The sequence below is a fragment of the Podarcis liolepis genome, assembly GCF_965112155.1.
Source record: "Podarcis liolepis genome assembly, chromosome: 13".
In the NCBI taxonomy this organism is placed as follows: Eukaryota; Metazoa; Chordata; class Lepidosauria; order Squamata; family Lacertidae; genus Podarcis; species Podarcis liolepis.
In genome coordinates, this window is record NC_139573.1 from 6,775,353 (window position 1) to 6,790,505 (window position 15,153).

At 48.7% G+C, this 15,153-nt stretch overlaps 1 protein-coding gene across 1 annotated transcript; it reads right to left on the reverse strand.

Moving 5' to 3' along the window:
- Positions 1 to 1,860: 1,860 nt before the first annotated feature.
- On the reverse strand, positions 1,861 to 12,812 carry NGDN (neuroguidin). Its single transcript, XM_083472802.1, has 11 exons — positions 12,672 to 12,812; positions 10,878 to 10,937; positions 10,702 to 10,773; positions 9,299 to 9,436; positions 8,268 to 8,352; positions 8,106 to 8,158; positions 6,124 to 6,247; positions 5,436 to 5,604; positions 3,770 to 3,926; positions 2,635 to 2,698; positions 1,861 to 2,017 (listed from the first exon to the last, which is right to left on the reverse strand). Exons 1-11 carry the CDS (start codon positions 12,720 to 12,722, stop codon positions 1,998 to 2,000), a joined length of 993 nt encoding a protein of 330 aa, XP_083328928.1. The 5' UTR covers positions 12,723 to 12,812; the 3' UTR covers positions 1,861 to 1,997.
- Between the last annotated feature and the right edge of the window lie 2,341 nt (positions 12,813 to 15,153).

Genomic DNA, 15,153 nt, shown 5'->3' on the forward strand with positions numbered 1-15,153 from the left:
AGCCTGACCCCCCCCAAAAAAACTCTCCCTGCTTTATCCCAATATTTCATTCTTAAGTTTCAGTTCTGCCCCAAAAACCTGCTCATTTCCCCCTTCGCACCCGATATTCAAACCACAAAAGGCCCCCCTTTATCCAGTCGTAGTCATGCCTGCGAGCCCCCCCCTCTCTTGCTCTTAAAACCCCACTCCCCCCCCCACATTCACGCCTCTCCTCGCCCCTTACCCCCATCATAATCCCCTCCCGATAAAAACCGTGCTAATGAATTAATCTATTTCTCCTTTGCACTCTGGTAAAGGTCATGGCGGCCGATGCTGACTCAGGAAACCCATGCCGGGGGGGGGGGGGTTAGGATTCAAGATATTGTGTCTTTTGGGGGGGGGGGGCGCAGGAGAAAATGGCCTCTGAGCTGAGGAGGGAAATTATGCATGTAGAGGAGACAGAACAATTAAGATGCCCTTGCAATTCAACCCCCCCACCCCACCCCTTGCAAACAGCCCTGGTCCTCAATCCTGTGGAAATCCCTCTCTAAGCTCGCCGGAAAGCCAGCCCCCCCTTCTTCTGTCTCCAGCAGCGCCGCCCCCCCCCCCCAATTCCTCGAGTGTGTCAGGCGATTGATTTCCTCCCTGTGTTTATCGGATTCCACTTAGCCCGATCAGGGTTTAAAGCAGCGGAGGATTCCCTTTCCCGCTCCGGCCCCCCAAAACCAGGTCGATGGCATTGATTCTGCCAGTAGCTCTAAACCAGACAAGCAGGGTGGCGGGGGGAGAGAGAGAGAGAGAAAGAGACGTGGGGATTCCCGAATTAAAAAGGGGTTTCCTTGCTCAAGGGGAGGGAAAAAAGAAAAAGAGATAAAAAAAGAAAGGAGTTGCGAATTTACACGCCTCTTTTGACAGCGAGCAGAGAGGGAGGGGAGCAAGGCACATATTTTGTTGGGGGGGGCATGGGGATCAACATGGGGAGCAGGTGTTAGGAGGGATCGAGTGGTTACGGACCCGACTGAAAAATATATTATTTAACTGTGTTGATTTCCATTCCAAATCAATGGTGTCCCCCCCATGGGTATCTGGGGGTTGGGGAGACCCCCCCCCCCAGGTTCCCAGTCTTCATTTTCAAAGGGAAAAAACAGACCAAGTTTCTAGAATATGAGGAGAAATGAAAACACTATTCTTATTTATTGCATCTATACCCCACCTAGGCACGCAGGTTAAACCACAGAGCCTAGGACTTGCAGATCAGAAGGCCAGCGGTTCGAATCCCCGTGATGGGGTGAGCTCCCGTTGCTCGGTCCCTGCTCCTACCCACCTAGCAGTTTCAAAGTACGTCAACGTGCAAGTAGATAAATAAGTACCGCTCCGGCGGGAAGGTAAACGGCGTTTCCGTGCGCTGCTCTGGTTCGCCAGAAGCGGCTTAGTCATGCTGGCCACATGACCCGGAAGCTGTACGCCGGCTCCCTCGGCCATTAAAGTGAGATGAGCGCCACAATCCCAGAGTCGTCCGTGACTGGACCTAAGGGTCAGGGGTCCCTTTACCTTCACTATACCCCACCTATTTTTCTCCAAGGAGTATACATCTTTCTTCTCCCCCTCATTTAATCCCAACAACCCTGTGAGGTGGGGCTGGGCTGAGAGGCAGTGACTGGCCCCAAGACCCACCCAGCAAAGCTTCATGGCTGAACCTTGGCTCTCCCAAGACCCTAGTAGTGTGACACGCTAACCAATGCACCATACTGCCTCCCTGCTTCTTCTTCTGTTTTGTGCGAGACAAACCAGCCTGCTCCCAGCTTTCTTTCTGATCCTCCTGCCCCATGAAAATTTCCTGCAGTTGGGTCTCTCCCACCCTCCCTTCGCAAGATGGAAAGAAAAACACGACAAATTTTTTTTTTTGACAGGGAAAAGAGAAATGAGCGCTTGAGCTTTATTGTTACCAAATCTAATGGATGTGAAAAATCCTGAGATATTGGGGGTTGCAGAGATCGGTCCCAAGTACTGTGAGGGGGTTATCGCCTCTTGCGGAAACCTGGGGTGGGGTAGAACGAGAAAGAGAAAGAAAAAAAGAGTGAGTTAGTATAAAGGAGAGGACAGGACATGTACATGGGTTATCTCATGCAGCTAGACCTCTGTGAGGAACTGGCATCAAGAAGGGGGACATGGGGTGAGGGGGAAGACTCAGTGCTACAGAACAGCTTCCAGCAAAGTTTTTTTGTACCCTCCAGGTACAAATTTTACCAACCTGCTTTTCATCCGGCCACATCAAGCAGCGTGCGTTTAAAGCAGTAGCCCCAGCACTTTATAAACAGTTACGGCTTCCCCCAGAGACTCCTGGGAATTGTAGTTTAAGGGCGCTGAGGGTTGCTGGGAAACCCCTACTTCCTCCTGCCCCAAAGAGCTACAATTCCCAGAGTTCCCTGGAAAGAGGGACTGAATGTTAAAGCACACTGGGAATTGTAGTTCTGGGAAAGGAATAATTCTCAGCACGCTTGACGAACAACATTTCCCAGGAGTCCTTCAAGGAAATTCCTGGCTGCCCAAGAGCGGTATCATAGAGCTTTAAGTGTAGGGTTCGACAGGGCCTCTGTGCGGACGAGGGTGAGCTTCGCCTCGCCAAGAAAACCAGAATCTTTCAATGACACTTACCTCTTTTCTGCTTTCCTCGTTTCATGCCGACCTTTTTCTTCTTCTTCCTCTGGGGGCCCGAATCCTGAAAGGCGGGAATGCGAGGAAAGAAAACATGAAAACCTTACACGGAACTGCAGGCTGTCATCAAACGGCATTTTAAATCGCATCTTTTGACGCGCATACAGAGATTTTTGAACTGACTGTTAGCTGCTTAAGCAGACCGTCAAGCGACCCTTAGCTTTGTGGTTCACCTACACAAAGCAGGCCTAGACAAATGTCATTCGAAAAGTGAATGGCGGGAACATTTTATGGACACTGGTTCCATTTCCGGGACGCAGGCAAAGCAGCGCGACACTGCTTTGTTATTTACAACTAATCCAGAATGCGGCTGCTAGACTGGTGACTGGGAGCGGCCGCCGAGACCACATAACACTGGTCCTGAAAGACCTACACTGGCTCCCAGTATGTTTCCGAGCACAATTCAAAGTGTTGGTGCTTTAAAGCCCTAAACGGCCTTGGCCCCGAGCATCTCCACCCCCATCACCCCCAAGTTACAGGGAACCAGGCAGAGGGCCTTCTTGGTGGTGGTGCCTGCCCTGTGGAACGCCCTCCCATCAGATGTCAAGGAAATAAGCAACTATCTGACTTTTAGAAGACATCTGAAGGCAGCCCTGTTTAGGGAAGATTTTAATGTTTGATGTTTTATTGCATTTTTTATATTTTGCTGGAAGCCGCCCAGAGTGGCTGGGGTTTAAATATTATTACTAATTATTATTATTGTTAAGTTGTTGTTGCTGTTTAGTCGTGTCCGACTCTTCGTGACCCCATGGACCAGAGCACGCCAGGCACTCCTGTCTTCCACTGCCTCCCGCAGTTTGGTCAAACTCATGCTGGTAGCTTCGAGAACACTGTTAGGAGGCCCCTATTCGCCTCTCTGAGCTATAATTCCCAGAGTTCCCACAGTCGGAAACGCACTAGAAATTTCCCTGTGGGAATCAGTGGAAACCGTCAATCCACTATGCAAACACTCGCATCACGAACAATTTCCAGCGAACGCACTGAGTTCAGAAAGCGGGACTTGCATGAATACCTTGCAAATTTCTACTTTGTGTGATTCAGGCAAGAGCCGCCCACCCACCCACCCACGGCTCACCTCTCCCAATGGGGCTGCTGCCCCGGTCAATGCGGTGATGTCCCCGAAGTGGGTGAGGGAGCTGAGCTGCGAGCCCAGGTCCCCCACTCGTCGACGGCGCGCCTTCTCCTTCCGGGTCACGTTGAGACGGACCATCATGCTCTCCTCGTAGTTCGTCCTGCAGAATGAAGCCATGGGGAAGGCAGGGAGAATTGTTACCAAAACTCAAGGTACGCCGAAAAAAGTTTAGCAGGTACGCTGCCTCTGAATGTGGCTGCTCCACCAGCCGCTGTGGACCAATAGAAAGATCTCTCTTGGACACACACATCCTGCCACTCATTTGAACATGGAGATCATCTTCCTGGCAGGAAGAGCAGCTCAGAGGCGGGACCAGTTGCCGTGGAGATATCCAGAGACCCTCTGAGGGGGCACTTCTGGCAGTTCCCAGCACCCCTGAGGTCCAGTCGGCCTTCACTAGGGATTGTGCTTTTAGTGCCCTGTGGAACTCCCTGCCACTAGGGGGTTTGGCAGGAATCAACCCTGCCTACGTTCAGACGTCTTCTGAAAACTGCTTCAGAATGTGGGTTTTTTTTCTTAAAGCAGCCAGCAGCTACCGAGGCTCAAACTCCAGAATCCCTGCACTCAACAGGGGCTGGACTACGCTTTGAAAGGCAGTCTCTCCAACCTTCCCACAGGGCCTGTGGCTTTTGCAGCTCTGGCGTGGAGCCCGGAAGCTTGATCTCCCAGCATGCTCCACCCTCTGCCTGAAAACAGCCCCCAGAATCCCTTGCAACACCCATGCTCCACTCTGAGAAAACCCAAAACCCTCAGACCAGAAGAAGCGCAGAAAATTAGGCATTGTGTGGAGGGAAGATTCTCTTCCCTCTCTTTTCATACCAGAATCCATGGGTGATGGCTAAACTATGGAATTCACCACAAGATGTAGCGGAGTCCAAACCGGCTACAGTGGTACCTTGGCTCTCAAACTTAATCCGTTCCAGAAGTCCATTACAAAACCAAAGCGTTCCAAAACCAAGGCACACTTTCCCATAGAAAGCAACTCAGAACAGATTAATCCGTTCTGGACTTTTAAAAGCAACCCCTAAAACAGCAATTTAACATGGATGTTACTATCTAACGAGACCTTGGAACCATAAAATGAAAGCAATAAACAATGTGCTGCAGTCACAACATCAATCCGTCAGTCCACACTGTCACAAAAACAAAACAAAATAGAAGCCGCAGAAGCAAAAACGCAAAATAAATAGCAAAAACAGGCAGACCTCAGCGTAACACTCCAAACGGAAGTGTGGCACTCAAAACGGAGCATGTTCAGCTTCCGAAAAAAGTTCACAAACCGGAACACTTCCGGGTTTGCAGTGTTTGGGTTCCAAGTTGTTTGAGTACCAAAGCGCGTGACAACCACGGTAACACTGTATTTCCTACCACACCTGTGCCTCAAAATAATAGTTCTTGGGATTCATAAGTGAGGACAGCACGTTCGCGGGGTTTCCCATTTGCTGGACCACAGTGAGAACAAGCTGCTGGACGAGGCTTAATCCAGCTTCATCCTGGGCTTCATCCAGCCCCCGAGCTCTTCCTGGCTTCTCACAGCCCTTCCACTTGCCAAGACACACTGGACTCCTGCCCCTCTCTTCCCCAGGGCTCCCCACCCCTCCAAACTAACCGGTGCTCATCCTCTCGGCTCTGCCGGCTGGCGTGAGCGTAGCGCCCTTCGCGGACCTCTTCCGGGGCATCCGAGTACTGCTCCTTCAGCTCCCGGATGATGGAGCTGCTGAGCGCTCGCTTTTTGGCCTGCTCCAGAAGCTTCTTCTCCCTCTCAGCTTCCGTTTCATCTGAGGCAAAGAGAAGCAACAGTCTGACACAGCCTGACCATAGCTGTCAACTTACAGATTTGAAAATAAGGGACCAGCAGCCTCGAAAATAAGGGATCAGCAGCCAAAATAAGGGATCAACAATTACTTTGATAGAATACATATTTTGTTGCGTGCAAATGGCTTTAGATACCTATTAGGTCCATAAATTACCATATAGCATATATTCAACACAAAAAAAACAGCAACAATTTGTTGTTGACAAAGGACAGCTGGACATAGAAAGGGCCCCATTACCTTCAGTAGCTTATTTAAGGGACATCATCAATAAGGGACAGCAGTGGGACATGGCGCTGGGATAAGGGACTGTCCCGCCAAAAAAGGGACGCTTGACAGCTATGGGCCTGATGCAGCCAACTACCAGCCGCTCAATTGCAGCCACTTCTGGGGTGGGGCAAGGGCAAATTTGCCAGCACCGCGTCCCAGCTCTGGTTAGCAATGCCAGACCAACCTTCCTCTACCGCTACCCAAATTGCATACCATAATGTACAGGAACCAGGCGGGGCGGGACATATTTCCTGCTCCCTCCTTTGGACGCCCCCTTCCCAGAATTCTTTGTGCCACCAGCGGCTTCTTCATCTTCGCTCTCCTCCGAGTCGTCGAGCTGCAATTAAGAGAGGAAAATCACACGGATCAAGCATTTTTTTTTAGTCATTACAGTGGTACCTCAGATTACAGACGCTTCAGGTTACAGACGCCGCTAACCCAGAAACAGTGCTTCAGGTTAAGAACTTTGCTTCAGGATGAGAACAGAAATCGTGCTCCGGCGGCAGCAGGAGGCCCCATTAGCGAAAGTGGTGCTTCAGGTTAAGAACAGTTTCAGGTTAAGTACGGACCTCCAGAACGAATTAAGTACTTAACCCGAGGTACCACTGTAAATGCCTTCTGACAGGACCTCAATCGGTTCAAGAACAGGCAAGGCCCCAACCAGCCACATCAACATTTGTTTGCCGTGATTCTTCCCTTTTTAAAATAAACGTTTGGTTGCTGGGATTCTTGAATACACAAGCCTTGGTCTGGTCCACCGAGGTGTTATAAAATCTTTATTTATATGCTGCGTATCTAGCATCTGGTGGTGAGGCACTGTACAGATGTAACAAGGAGGGCAGAATACAATCATTCAATGCCCAGTGTTTCACAATCTGAAAATGATACAACCCTCTTCATTCTAAGCCAGCATGGCCAATGGCCAGGGGTGATGGGAGGCTGCTGTTCAACAACATACAGAACCCAAGGTGGGGAGGGCTGATCGTAAAATACATCAAACCCCCACAAAATGGAGCTTGAAGGAAGTGGGAAACTTCTTCACGGGACGGAGAGTAAGAGAGGGGAAGAGTAACAACAAATACAAGAATTAATGTAGGAACAGGAAAGACGAAAGAAACAAACAAATAAATAATGAAGCTTTTAAGTATATCTGAAGGAGCGTCTCCACTCCCATCGTTCTACCCGGACACTGAGGTCCAGCACCGAGGGCCTTCTGGCAGTTCCCTCATTGCGAGAAGCCAAGTTACAGGGAACCAGGCAGAGGGCCTTCTCGGTAGTGGCGCCTTCCCTGTGGAACACCCTCCCACCAGATGTCAAAGAGAACAACAACTACCAGGCTTTTAGAAGACATCTGAAGGCAGCCCTGTTTCGGGAAGCTTTTAATGTTTGATGTATTATAGTATTTTAATATTCTTTTGGAAGCTGCCCAGAGTGGCTGGGGAAGCCCAGCCAGATGGGCAGGGTATAAATAATAAATTATTATTATTATTATATTATTATTATTAATGTAGGAACAGGAAAGACCAAAGAAACAAACAAATAATGAAGCTTTTAAGTAGTTTCTTAAAAGTGAAGCTCAGTTGGTAGAGCACGGGACTCTTAATCGCAGGGTGGTGGGTTCAAGTCCCACAATAGGCAAAAGATTCCTACATTGAGGAAGGTTGCTCTACATGAACTTCGTAGTCCCTCTCAACTCTACAGCTATGATTCTATGAATTGAGACGAGGCACACCTTAACCACTTGGAAATCTTGAAGTTTGTCACATTTTCATAAGGGCTCATTTAAAAGTGATGCAGAAACGCACACATCAAAAGCAGTAATGATGTAAGAAGAAGTGCATTTTTTAAAAATCTCTTAATTCTAAACTAAGAACAAAAAAACCTGCTGAATTACAGAACCTTACTCAGATGTAAAGTCCCACGGTAGACAAAGGCTTCTGGTAAAAGTATTGTGTTTGGTTGACATCAGAAAATATAAGCTCTCATGCTCCCCGAAAAGGAAACTCCAGAGAACTGGTGCCACCACTGATAAGGCCCCGCCAAACAACAGGCCCTGAACAGGCCCTTCTATTTTGTGTCTCTAAAATGAGCAAAGACATGCCACCCCAGACCAATGCCAGCCCACCGCTACTTCTGGCAAACCCAGAAGGCCTTGCTCCTGAACCAAAGCTGCCCCCAGCACCCGTTTGTCATACCTTGCTCATCAGGTTGCCAGGATTCGGCTTGAACCGCAGTGGGTCGTTTTCGCCTGGAAAGAAAAGTGTCCCGGGATTGCAAATTAGGCTGCACTCTCGGAAGAGCCCTCGGATTGCCTCCCTCCTCCCCACTCTGAAGCTGCAAATGTCCGCATGTCTCACCCAGGGCCCCTGTGACGGCCGCCTTGACAAGTTTGTCCACCTGGTACTTCAACTTCTGGTCAATGGGACGCATCTTCTCCAAGACCTGCCAAGATGTCAAGGACAGGGAGGGGTCAGCCTGCAGCCTGATCAGAGACAGACCCACAATTCAGACTTCCGGGTTAGCGCGATCGGCTAATGCCGGATTCCCTCCGAGCTCCGGAGGGAATCTGCTCGACAGGGGCTGGGTCTTGCCGTGCCGGCGACACGGGGACCCTTAAAAACCACGGGCGCGGATGCCCATGGACGTGGTGACTCGGCGGGCACCGTTAGCGCCCTCCCGACCTGCAAAGGAGCCTTTTTAAAGGCTACGGAACGGGTGACGGGGAGCGGCGTGGTGCTGTGAGTCCTCTGCTTCCCCTGCCGAGTGAAGCCGCATGCCATTTGTCGGAGAGCGCTGACTTCTTCCTTTTAAAAATTCGGACTTAAAATCAAGAACAACAACCCGTGAGTAATTTGGAAACTGGACTTAAATTATTTCGTTTACGGATTTGGCACGAGCGGGGGAGGTGAAAAGAGGAAGTCCGTCTCCCCCCCATTGTAAACAGTTTAAAGCAAGGATCTGCCAACTAAGGTTGTGAGAAGAGTTGTTGTTTTTCTTCGTGATTGGACAAAAATTATTAATTCCACGGATTTAAAAGTCTAAGTTATTGTGCTGGAGGACAAGAGTTTATTTGTTTTGACCAAGTACCACTTTTCTCGAGACCGGGAGTAACCCGTGAAAAGAGCCTGTTGAGGATTTATAGGAAACTTTTGACAGCTTTTGACAGGCCTTTAACGATCTGTGACCTTTAGAAATGGGTGGGATGTTTCTAACGTATTTCTTTTTTCCTGTGTTATCTATGTGAGCTTTTTTATTATCTGTCTGGCTGGTTGGCTTCAAGATGCTCCGGGTCGCCCAGGGCAAAACAAAGCAACAAACCAATTCAGTAAGGAATCATCACTGCAAAAGTTCCCCCTATTCCAGGCCTCCTCCCCCCCCCCCCGCCTACCGTTCTGGTTTCCACCAAGCGCAGCAAGGCAGGGTTGTCAGCCAGGGAGTTCCCCGAAGTTTTTTCCAGGATCAGGTGAGAGAGGTCTTGGAGATAGAGGAGCAGCAGCTGGTCTTTCACTTCCAAGAAACTGAGGCCCTGGGAGTGAGAAAGAGTAAGGGATGGTTTTGGAAGCTCATGGGAAATCTGGTGCGGCACGGATTCTGGCCATGACAGAAAAGCTAATGCATAAAGTTCATTCACACAGAGGTATCAAGGAAAGACACACATTATTCAATCTGGTTTGACTTGGTTAAATATATAAATGGGGGAGCCTCTCCCCCCAATACGCCAACAAGAGAAATTATGGGACATTTTTAACTGGAAAGAAAGACTTGAAGTCAGAGATCAGTGGCCAGTACCTTGGGAATTCAATGGTATTTTCTTTACGATAGCCTTCTCCCACGCAGGTGCCCCTCCCCTAGTTTTTGGACTACAACTCCCATCATCCCTCATGAGAGGCCATGATGGCTGGGACAGGTGGGAGTTGCGAGTCCCATAATACTCAGTTGGTACTAACCTTTGGAACTCCCTGCCTATTGATTCCAGGCAGGGGCCTTTCCTGTACTGTTTTCAGCACTTGCTAAAAACATTTTTTAGGCAAGGCTATCGAGACATGCAGAATGTTGATGCGTATTTTAATCTGCCTTTCCATTTAAAATTGATTCTGATTATTTCTTGAATGTTTTATCACCTTTAACATTTATTTAAACAGAAATTTTCATTTTTATTCTTTCTGAAAAAGGCTTTGAGGTATTTGCAAAAAAATAATAATCAAGTGGTATATGATTGTTTTTGAAACAAAATTAAGTAGAAAAGTTTGTCCATATAAACAGGCAGCTTGTTATTTACCGTATTTTTTACTCTATAAGACACACCTTTTCCCTCCTAAAAAGTAAGGGGAAATGTGTGTATGTCTTATTGAGCGAATGCAGGCTGCACAGCTATCCCAGAAGCCAGAACAGCAAGAGGGATTGATGCTTTCACTGCGCAGCGATCCCTCTCACTGTTCTGGCTTCTGGGATTCAGAATATTTTTTTTTCTTGTTCTCCTCCTCCAAAAACTAGGTGTGTCTTATGGTCTGGTGCGTCTTATAGAGTGAAAAATACAGTATATATAAAATCATTCAAACTTCAGAATTATAAAACTTGGGGGAGGGCTGCCTTAGCTGAATGCTCTGGGGATTGAGGCCTGCCCCAAAGCTGGAGCACAGTAACGGGAAGGACACTCTTCACGTGCTCAGAGGCACCTGCCTTTTGGGGGGGGTTTCACATTACCATACCAAGGAATGGAGCAGTCACAGAGAAGCCAGGGCCAGGTGCGAATTAGGCTCCCCACCCCAAATTCCTCCAAGAACAACTCACCTTCTCGGTGGGGTAGGCTCCTGCCCGAACCTTCTGCGCCAGAGTCTGTACATGATGGGTCACTGCAACCACCTGTACCCCAGCAAGAGGCAAAATAAGAAAGATTGTGAAGCTTAAAGAGGGATGGGAGATGGGATGTCTGCCGGGAAAGGGAAAAGGAAGAAGGTGCCCCTCACCTGGTCTTGGAGGGATTTCAAGAGGCCGAGGGCTGCCGGCAGATCTGCTTCCACTCTCTCCTGGAGCAAGGAGGAAAACAGAAAGGAGGGGAAATTTTCAAAATATGCACCTCTCCCCTCCCAAAGCAAGCGGGGAAAAGCAAACTGGCCATAATATGGTGAACAACCCCAGAACGCACTGCCACAGCTTTTAATGAACCAGAAAGCGCTCCAGATATGGAAGAAAAACCCCACCAGGAACAGTCAGCCGCCAGGAATGATGGAGGTTTTGGTCCAAAATCTCTGGAGAGCAGAAGGTCGGGCTTCTCTCCCCCATCATCCTCTCACCTGCCTCACTGCTCCCAATACCAAAATGCACAATTTCCTCATATAAAAGGCCTCTCTGTTAGAACCTCACCCCAAAATCCCTTGGTAAAGCATATCCAGCCACCGTCACCCACGCCATGGCCCCATCCAGACAAGGGCCCCATCCACACAATGCTTTTAAATCGCTAACTGTAGTTTGTTAAGGGTGCTGCGAGGGGTATGGGGACTTCCAATTCCCCTCTTGGAGCTACAATTCCCAGAGTTATTTCAGGGAAAACCGTGAACGGCTGCTTAAAGCGGCGTCATTGTGCTTTAAATGTGTGGTGCAAACATGGCCTAGATTAACGCAACGCATTCCATGCCTTAAAAAATGGTTCTGAAAACATTCTGAAATGGGTCTAAAAATAATATATAGCTGTAAACACTTGACAATCATTTAAATGATTGCTAATCAATTTTACACACGATTTACCTACTGAGCAAAGCTTAATTATATCAATTCAACCAAACTATATTTTGAATTCCGAGGGCACCCCTGATTTTGGGAAGCTGAAATTCTACAAGCCCCAGTAAAACATGCACAGAGTTGCACTGCTCATTTCTAAAGTGAGAGGTACAGAATTTTTTGGTTTTTTTAAATTACCTTTGCTATTTAGTTACTAACCAACAAAATTAGCTTTAAGCAGGTTCTTCTAGGTATGAGAGATTATTATCACACCTATATAAAATAAGGAACTTGGATGCCTTTTTTTTTTTTTTTTACACACACACAAACACCACTTCTACTTCCGTAGAGATAACGGAGAGATAAATCAAATGAGAACCCAAATGAAAAGGGTTTTCAAAAGGCAGGACAGAAGAAATAAAGAAGACAAAACTGGGCTCATTCTAGCCTACAGGATATCCTAATATCCTCCATCCTGAAGCCAGCCAGAACCCCATTTGTTGGGATCAGCAGTTGGTAATGGCTTAAACCCCGCATGGCATTCTTTAATCAAAAGCATCATTCTTTTAATATTAAAAATCTCTAAGAGGAGTTACCAAGGTACAACACTGAAAAATAAAACCACCGTAAAATCAAGAGCTACGACATGAAGACCGACAAGAAGAGCGTTGTAAAAAAAGGAAATAACATTTTAAATGGGGTTTTTCGTGGGAGGGGTGTGTGTCGGTAAATGGTTTGTTCTGTTCTTGTTCTTACTGCGTATTTTTGCATTTTTATGCTGTTAGCCAGCCCGAGACATCCGGTATACAAACTTAATAAACAAACAAACAATTGCGCATACAATAAACAACAGAGTTCAATAATCTTATGGGGCTGGACAAAAAGGGGGGGAAGTTACATACTGGCATCATGAAGCAACTGAGCTGGTGTAAATTCAGGAACGTGCCTGCAAGAACTGAGAGATCAAAGCAAGGCCCTCTGCACATGCTCAGGGGCACCCTTGCCTCGCTTCCCGCCCCTCCCTCGCCCTTTCCCCTTCTTACCCCCAGGTCCAGAGAGGCAGGCGGCCCAGGCTGACTCTCCGCCATGGCCATCGCTCCTACTCCCACGTGGAAAGGAAGGAGCCTCCAATCATCTGGGGTGGAACACCCCGCCTTCTTTGAGGGCGCGGACCAATCAAAACGTAGCCTCCCCCCCTTCGCGAGAGTTCGGGCCAATGGTCGGAAGGCTTCGGCCCCGCGGGAGCCCCTTCCAGCCAATCGCGCGGAGGACGAGGTCCAAGGCGGAGCCGCGAATGTCCGTGTGCGAAGGGGCCTCGTCGACTTCCGCCTCTTTACAAAGAGGAACGCCCCGTTGCTATAGAAATGACCAATAGCGCCCGAAAGGCCGCCTCCTGCGGGGAACGTTTGGCCAATGAGGCGACAAGGTTTGGGCCTCTCGGGCAACGCTGGCCAATCAGAGGCACGGAGAGGCGGTTGCGAAGCGAAACAGAGAAAAGAGGTGCGAGCAGGATTCTATTGAAGAGGGGCGGGGGAGGAGTAGGAGGCGGGGATTCTGATCGCAGCAGCCAATTGGAGCTTGAAACTCGCCCCGCGGGAAACACGCAGCCCAATCTGCGGGACCTTCTCCGATTTACAACTCCAATTCATAAAAGAGTTTTGCGTTGAGAATCGGAGTGGTTGGAATTCACGTGCGTTGCCGGGGGTTGGGCTAGATGCGCTTTGGGGGTCTCTTCCAAGTCTACAATTCCATGAGGGTCGTGCAGTCCTCTGGAGGTCCGACAAAACTCTAGCCTAAGGATTTATTTATTTTAATGCTGTATTTTAATACTGTTTAATACCTTGGCCTGGCTGATGTGGTCCAAAGAAATCAGAAGAATACGTTTAGCACCAGCTTGGCTGCAGGAGATTCTGGAACGAGGTATACCAGGAACCATGCAACCATCTTAGGGACTCCACTGCGGATTTGTGTAAAATTTACTCCTGAGCCTTTTCTTGAAGTAAATCGAAGAAGGCAGCAGAGGTTTAGCACCAGAGCTTCCCTTCTCCTAGGTGGGCTGCCTTCCCAGGCGGACGAGCCCCGTCTGTCCCTCTTTGTTGATACAGAACCGCAATCAGTACAGTCACACAGTTTGTTGCATATGTCAGGTGAAGATGTGGCCGATCATTCGTTAACAGCAAAGGTCATAAAGGTAAAGGGACCCCTGACCATTAGGTCCAGTTGTGACCGACTCTGGGGTTTCGGCGCTCATCTCGCTTTACTGGCCGAGGGAGCCGGCGTACAGCTTCCAGGTCATGTGGCCAGCATGACTAAGCCCCTTCTGGCGAACCGGAGCAGCGCACGGAAACGCCGTTTACTTTCCCGCCAGAGCGGTACCTATTTATCTACTTGCACTTTGACGTGCTTTCAAACTGCTAGGTGGGCAGGAGCAGGGACCGAGCAACGGGAGCGCACCCCGTTGCGGGGATTTGAACCGCTGACCTTCTGATCGGCAAGTCCTAGGCTCTGTAGTTTAACCCACAGCGCCACCCGTGTCCCTTAGAAATTACTAGAAATTTCTTTTTCTTCCACTTTAAGGTCATTGAAATTACTTTTTAAGGAGTGACACTGATTGCGGCACGAGCTTTTGTGGACCGGAGCTCATTTCACCCAACTGCAACCTTACAGCAAAGAACACCACGAAGGGTTTAATCCATTGCCAACTTTTGCAAGTTTTGACTCACCATTTATTACTGGTGAGACATTTTTATTCAGCCCTTCAAAGGAGGTGGCATCTGTGATGCGTGCCTTCTGCGCCCCATTTGACTTCACAACTACCCTGCGCAGTAGGCCCGACAAGAACAAACACAGCTATTCTGTTCTTCGTTTTATCTTGGTCTGGAAAAACGTACCACCCACAGACCTCTCTTGTCACGTGTACAGCCGCCATTAAGAAACCCTTGACTGGAGCAAGCGAACAACCATTTTTTGCGCTTAGAAAGTCTGGGATAATTACAGCATAGCGGGACCCCGGTCTGTTGTATGTTTAGCACGATGTTTAAATCTAGGGCCAAGCTGGCAGCGCAAGTGGTCCTCGGTGCCAGGCCTGCAGCCGCGAGGACAATGGGCAGGTACCACCCGAAGGCGCAGCTGAGAATGTGCCTGGCAAGAACTGAGGGTGTGGAGACCCCCATCTCTGGCAGAGTCTCCTCTGAAGCAACGAGCGAGTGATGTCATGGCAGCTAGTAAAAAGTCAGAGAGAGAGACAATGGGATGCCAGGCATTCCTTCCCCTCACCTCCTGCTTCCAGGAATCTGCATTGCTATTGTTCAAATGCTAAATTTGCTGCCAAGAACCCCAATCCCCTCTGTCTCTTCTTGGCTGTTCATAATGTCCCCCTCTTGCACCTTTCCAGAGGCTGCTTGCGCCCTCTACATTTAAAGCACACACCCCAAAAATACAATAACGGGAACTGTAGTTTCCCCCCTCACAGAACTACAACTCCCAAAATTCACTTCCCATGATTTAAAGCTACGTATGTCCTTT

What these genes read in the sequence shown, in the direction of transcription:
- NGDN (XM_083472802.1), bottom strand. Translation starts at nt 12,722, where the DNA reads ATGGCCATGGCGGAGAGTCAGCCTGGGCCGCCTGCCTCTCTGGACCTG. An exon ending in GCTTGGTGGAAACCAGAACG is followed by an intron (nt 8,353 to 9,298) that starts GTAGGCGGGGGG and finishes ACATCTTGGCAG; the next exon opens with GTCTTGGAGAAGATGCGTCC. An exon ending in CCTGGTTCCTGTACATTATG is followed by an intron (nt 5,605 to 6,123) that starts GTATGCAATTTG and finishes TCTTTGCCTCAG; the next exon opens with ATGAAACGGAAGCTGAGAGG.